Below are 7,158 nucleotides of genomic sequence, written 5' to 3' on the forward strand. Positions count from 1 at the left end.
GTGTGTGTGTGTGTGTGTGTGTGTGTGTGTGTGTGTGTGTGTGTGTGTGTGTGTGACAGACAGAGGCAGAGATAGAGACAGAATGAGACAAAGAGAGGAGAAAGAAGAGGGAGAAAGGGAGAGAGAGATAGAGAGAAAGGGGAGGGAAAGAGAGAGAATAAAGTGAGGGAGGGAGAAAAGAGAGAAGGATGGAGAGAGAAGAGGAGAAAAGAGAGAGGGAGCAAGGAGAGGGATAGACAGGGGGAAAAGAAGAGGGAAAAGGGAGAGAGACAAACAGAAAGGAGAAAGAGAAGAGGGAGAAAGGGATAGAGGGACAGAGAGAGGAGAAAGAGGAGGGAGAAAGAAGGAGAAGGGAAGAGAGAAGGAGAAAGGGAGAGAGCGTCAGAGAAAGGAGAAAGAGAGAAGAGGGAGAAAGGGATAGAGGGACAGAGAGAGAGGAGAAAGAAGAGGGAGAAAGAGAAGGAGAAAGGGAGAGAGAAGGAGAAAGAGGGAGAGCGACAGAGAGAAAGGAGAAAGAGAGAGGAGAAAGAAGGAGGGGGAAGAGAGACAGGCAGAAAGAGAGAGTGAAAGAGTGCATATTAGTAACAATAAATAAAATTTATCAATCATTTATCCAGATATTATCCAGAAAAAATACACATATGTTTGATTCCTTTGGTATGGTGAACTCCAGGTATGTAGAAATGTCTTCCACTCATGTAGGTCAGTAACTTGTGAGCAACTTGTCATCTTAGAGAGTTCCTTAGACCATTGATATAGTCTAAGTAACTCCATAGGTATGCAGCTAGTACATGTTAGAGGGAAGTTATGACTTCAGGTCATCCTGGATCCCCAAGTGGCCTCTGGTTGAAAGGATCTCTGTCTGCTATGCCTACTCCTGCTTCTTTCACCCTCACATCTACACTCTCCTGCACCACATACATATAAATACACACAGCGATTGACTTGATAATGGATTCAGAGGTATGTCTGTGTTCAGTGTAGAATTATGTATTATTGATATATATATAATACATATATAATAAATGTGAACTACATGTGCAGTTTGGAGGGCTTAGTGGGGATGATTTTGAAGAAATAGAGGGAACAGGGTAATCATGACTCTCTTCCTCTGCCATTTAACAATACCTGTAGCTTTTAGGAATAAATGTGAAAGAGGGGGCTTGCTTTCAGGCTAGCTCTTGCCCTAGGGAAGCAGATTTATCCTATCCACACAAATATGTATAGAGTAGTCGTCTTCCAAATAATTTAAAGTTCTTCAGAAAAATTATTATTTCATCAAATCCCTCAAAGAGTCCTTGAGATGGGCAAATGACCATCAATGACTTTTGCTTTATATGGGATGTTCCACTGTCTTAAGCAGCCATGGCTTAGTGGCTGGGGAGTGAGAGTGCAAGAAGAGCTGGGTTCATGTACGTGACTGTGTGAACCTGGGGAAGCTCCATAACTTTTTAGTATTTTAGGCAACTCTTTAAGATTGTATATTTTAGAGAAAATTCTGACCTATATTGGTAGATGAAATCCTCTCATTTGGGAATTTCCTGCATGGTTTCTATTCCTAAAAAACGGTTCCTCCTTTAAACTGCAGAATGTGAAATGGAAACCTAGAGCCATCTTTTTATCTCATTCTTCTCTTTTTTTTCTCTCTGTCATTCCAAGCCCCAAAGTGTCAGTGATTGTGGTGAGGAAGTCTTGCATGCCCAGATTCTTTACTGAAATGAACAGCACACTGCAAAACCCACCACTGGGTACCGTGATAGATTCAGAGGCAACACGTCCTGAATGGCAAGTATATTATGGGGAGAAGATTTTTTCTTTTAAAGAGAAAGAGTGCTCCAATGAATACACCTTTGAGTTCCTTGATATTAATATTCTCTAAAGTTATAACAGATTGCAATCTATCCAGGCCTGTCTATTCCATAGGACATTAGTCGATATTGGGTTCTTCTGATGTCATTATTGGGCTACTGGAATCATTAATCATTCAGATGTTATAATCAAATGAGATAACATCATCAACAACAATACTACTATTTACTATGTGCCAGGCACTGTGCTAAGCTCTTGACAATTATTATCTCAGTTGATCTTCACCATTGGTGCTTGTATTATCTCCATTTAACAGATGAGGTAACTGAGGCAGACAGAAGCTAAGTGACTTGCCCAGGGTCACATAGCTAGGAAGTTTCTGAGACCAAATCTGAATTCAGATCTTCCCAATTCTAGGCTTAGTTCTTTATCCACTGTATCACCTTGCTGTTATGAAGAGTTTACAAATGCTAGTTTATTACTATTATCATTCTGCGTTTTCTCCTTATTTCCCTTTCTCTTTCTTCCATATTAATTCTGTTCTTTTTAAAAAAAATCTATACTTGTCCATTCCATGGGTCATTAACCCATGTTAGATTGTTCAAATGTTATAATCTATAATTTCCCTTTCCTTTCTCTCCAGCTTAGTCTTATTGTTTAAAGAAAAACAAACAAACTTTTTGTCTTAGTATCAATTCTAAAACAGAAGAGTGACAAGTGCTGAGCAATCAGGGTAAAGTGACTTGCCCAGGGTCACATAGCTAGGAAATATCTGAGGCCAGATTTGAACCCAGGGGCTCCTAACGCCTGGCCTGGTACTCTATCCACTGTACTACCTAGCTGCTCCTCTTCTGTTCTTTTTTATCTTGTCCATTCCATGGGTCCACCTTAGATTGTTCAGAAGATCCACACTAAAAATAAGACAACATATACAAAGTATTTTGCAAACCTTAAAATGATTTACAAATACTAATTATTATTATTGTTTTTATTAAGGTATTCTTTCCCCCCTTCCCCATCCCATTTCTCCTTGTTTCTCTTCACCTCTTAATTTTTTTTTGTTTTCTTCAGGTATGATTTTTACTTGATCAGTCAGGCTGCTTATCAGGGAACTGTTACTCCAACATATTATAATGTGATCTACGATGATAATGGATTAAAACCAGACCACATGCAGCGGCTGACCTATAAGTTATGCCATCTCTATTACAACTGGCCTGTAAGTAGCTAAGCTCTTTAAGTACTTAAGCACCAATCCTCACATTTCCTGTGTAAGAGCTGGCCGAGCCATCACTCTCTAGGGAATATCATACTTCACCATTTGTGGCTGCTTTAGGGAGTTGTATCCCCAAATGGCCATCTGATGAGGTTTTAAAAACAGCTGAGGAAAGAAGTAAAGGTAAAGAAGAAATGGAAAGATATGCCTGGAATACAGAATTCCAAAGAAGAGCAAGGAGAGGTAAAATTTTCTTAAATGGACATTGCAAATAAATAGAGGAAAACAATAAAATGGAGGGAAAAGATCTTTTCAAGAAAATAGGGGTATGAAGGGAATATTTCATGCAAACCTGGGCATGCTAAAAAAACAAAAATGGTAGGAACTTAGCAGAAATAGAAGACATGGAGAAGAAGTGGTAGGAATATGCAAAAGAACTGTACAAGAAAGGTCTTAGCATCACTGATAAGCATGCTAATATGGTTACTGACTTAAAAGCTAGACATCATGGAGAAGTCAAGTGGGTCTTAGGAAGCATAATTAGGCCAGTGGAGGTGACAGAATTCCAGCTGAGCTTTTTAATATCCTAAAAGATGATGCTATTACAGTGCTGCACTCTATATGCCAGCAAATTTTGAAGGCTTAATAGTGGCCACTGAATTGGAAAAGATCAGTTTACAGCCCAATCTTAAAGAAGGGAAATGTCAAAGAATGTTTGAATTACTGAACATTTGTGCTCATTTTGAATTACTGAACATTGGGCTCTGGCAAGATTATAACTTAAGATTCTGCAAGCTAGTCTTTAATAGCATGTAAACTGAGAATTACCAGAAGAGCCGACTGGTTTAGAAGAGTCAGAGGAACTAAAGACCAAATTGCGGATACTCACTGGATTATGAAGAAAGTAAGGGAGTTCCAGAAGGGAATTTTGCTTCATTGACTACACTAAAGTCTTTCACTGCATAGGTCACAAGAAAATGTGGCAAACTATCAAAGGGATGGGAATACCAGTATTTATTTGTCTCCTGACAAACCTGTATGTGGACCAAGAAGCAACAGAACTGAACATGGAACAACTGATTGGTTTAAGGTTGGAAAAGTAGAGTAGCAAAAGTATATATTGTCACCTTATTTATTTAATTTATATGAAGAATACACCAGTGAAAATGTCAAACAGATTAAATCAAAAGCGAGAATTAAGGTTCCTCGGAGAAATATCAGCAAACTTCAGATATGCAGAGGATACCATTCTGATGGTAGAAAATAAAGAATTAAGATACCTCTTGATGAGTAAGAGAGAAGGGTGTAAAAGCTCTCTAGAAACTTACCATCAAAACAACTAAAATCTTGGTAACTGACCACTTCCTGGCAAATAGAGGGAGAAGGAATGGAAGTAGCACCATATTTTTGGGCTCAAAGATCAATGCAGATGGAGACTGCGGTTACTAAATAAAATATGTTTGCAACTTGGAGGGAAAGCTAGAGCAAATCTGGACAGCAACTAAAAAACAAAGACATCACCTTGCCAACAGAGATCCACATACCTTAAACTATGGTTTTCCCAGTATGGCTGTGAGAGTTGGACTATAAGGAAAGATGAGTGCTGTTACAGAATTTACACTTTTGAATTATAGCTGGACAAGACTTTTGAGAATCCCTTGGACAGCAAGATCAAATCAGTCAATATTTAAAGAAATTAATTCATTCTGTTCCCTGGAAGCTTAAATGCTTTGGCCACATAACGAGAAGATAGAACTCATCAGAGAAGATCCTAATATTGGGAAAGATTGAAGACAAAAAAGACAAGAAGATGGAAGGGAATGAGAGGGATAAATAGTGTCATGGAATCAATGAACATGAGATTGGACAAACCTTGGGAGATAGTGGAGGATGGAAGGATCTGGTATAGAAGGACAACCATGGGGATGTCCTAAAGAATAGGACACGACTGAATGACTGAACAGCAAAGGCAACAGCAAATGCCTCGTGAGCCAAGCAGAAGGATCTTAGAATGTCCAAGATAAAAGGGACCTCTGAGGCTCCCTAACTCCATCCTACCCCTGAACAAGAATCCCCTTGCTAACTTCCCCACGTGGCTCCATAGCAGGCATTCTTAGAGCCTGAGGTTCCATGATTTTCCTTTAGTTCTGGCTTCCCTCAGGGTTCACAGGGAAGGGTCATCATTTTAATATGCCATCATGGACCTTCATATATTTAAATATAATTATCATGTCACCCCTAAGACTTCACTTTTCCAGATGGGAAACAGGTCACCGCCACATAATTTGAGCCAGAGTATATGGTGAGACAAATAAGTGAATGAAGTAATGATAAGGTGCAAGGAAATGAAGTACTTTTTTAGGTATTTAGGTAATTCAGTGGATAGAGTGCTGGGGCTGGAGTTCATCAATGTCCTCGGACTCTTCCTAGCTGTGTGGCCCTGAGTGAGTCACTCAGCCACTATCTGCCTCAGTTTCCTCAACTATAAAATGGGAACAATAAGAGCACCAACCTTCCAGGGTTGTTATGAGTATCAAATGAAATAATATGCGTAAAATGCTTAGCACCGAGAGTGGAACATAACCAGCACTATAAAAATGCTAGCAGTGATGGTGATGTAGAAAAAGGAGACTGTCAGAAAGGATGATGTATGTTTTTTTTAAAGAAATCTTAACTTCTGTCTTAGCATCAATACTAAATATCAGTTGAAAAGCAGTAAGGGCCAGGCATTTGGAATGGAGTGACTTTCCCAGAGACACAGAGCCTGCTTTGAACCGAGGACCTCTCCTCTTCAGACCTGGCTCTTTATCCACTGAGCTGTCCCTTTATGTCTGTATGTTTTCAAAGAAGGGCTCTATGCTCCCATCCCTCGAACCCTTAGATCTTGTGTTTGTTGAGGATCACCATTACTGGGAACTGCCAAACAACCAGACATAAGCAGCCTGTCTAGCCCAGCACGAAGCCCATCACCATTTATGACCTTTGATATACACGGAGCCTTGTTTTCCAGGGTGATATACAGCCCTCTGTTGGCAGAGTTTAGTTATTGTTTAAATAAGGTAAAAAAGAAATCATATTATCAAGGAGCAAAGTTACAAATAAATGGAATTGTATATGGAATTAGTCATTAGGAATTCTTAGAAAAGAGAATTTTAAATAGAGTACAGCTAGTAAATTGACATTCTCTTAATGTCTGTAAATGCCTTTTTTCCCCCCATTTTCTTTCTTTCTCTCCAGGGCTTAATTAAGATCCCAGCACCATGTCAGTATGCTCATAAACTGACCTTTTTGGTGGGACAAAGTATCCACAGAGAACCCAGCATGGAATTAGCTGACTATCTTTTCTACCTGTGATGAAAAGAGCACTTAGCCCCACGGGGAGAACCATTTCAGTTGTGATTCTTTGTACAGACTTCTTGTCATCTCCGGCCCATCAAGGTGATAAGACAACTGAGTTCTGTTTCATTTCCTAAGAGAACTAGAGTGTGGAAAGGCCTTATTAAAAGTTCCTCTTCTTCCAGTTAATAGGCAAAACCCTCAGTGTGGCAAAGGGTAGTTCATGCTTCCTGTTACCTGTAATGGATGAAACATGACTTTAACATCTCCAACAAGGGAGGCTTTGAGTTTGTGTGTTTATAGAAGTTTGTGGGTGAAACCAATGGGCCTCAGTTTCTATTCAGCATTTAAAGAGGGACTTCTTTTTGAACCCTGTTTTTCTATGTTGTTTTGGTTAAAATAAATAAAAGCTACTACAAGCATTTTTGCTTTCTTCCTTTTTTTGTAGTTTTTAGATGATAAGAATTTCTATATTCTCCCCCCAAATTAGCTAAGATTGCTTTTATTTTAGCCCTGACACCATCATGTATTCCTTACAATCTTTTATTGGTTTTTCGATTTTATCTTCCAGTTCAGAACCAGGATTCTTTCCTTCAATTCCAGATCCTTAATTTGCCTCCCCCCATCTAATTTGTTTTCTCTCCCTGCTCATTTTGCCCATCTTCATTTGATTCACTTAATATTTTTCAGGCTTATATTACCTAGGAGGCAATTTATTGACTCATTCATTCATTCCTTCCACAAATATTTATTAAGCACTTACACATAAAAGACATTATAGACACTCTAGCCATAGG

General features: G+C 39.1%; 1 protein-coding gene across 1 annotated transcript in view; it reads left to right on the forward strand.

Annotated features, from left to right (window-relative positions):
- The window catches only part of PIWIL4 (piwi like RNA-mediated gene silencing 4), a 55,430-nt gene extending 49,051 nt beyond the window's left edge, over nt 1-6,379 (forward strand). Inside the window, 3 exon segments of the mRNA XM_044666232.1 lie at nt 1,589-1,785; nt 2,881-3,028; nt 6,263-6,379. Of these exon segments, the coding sequence (XP_044522167.1) occupies nt 1,589-1,785; nt 2,881-3,028; nt 6,263-6,379 (462 nt within the window).
- The last annotated feature ends 779 nt before the right edge of the window (nt 6,380-7,158 follow it).

This window comes from Gracilinanus agilis, chromosome 3, assembly GCF_016433145.1.
Source record: "Gracilinanus agilis isolate LMUSP501 chromosome 3, AgileGrace, whole genome shotgun sequence".
In the NCBI taxonomy this organism is placed as follows: domain Eukaryota; kingdom Metazoa; phylum Chordata; class Mammalia; order Didelphimorphia; family Didelphidae; genus Gracilinanus; species Gracilinanus agilis.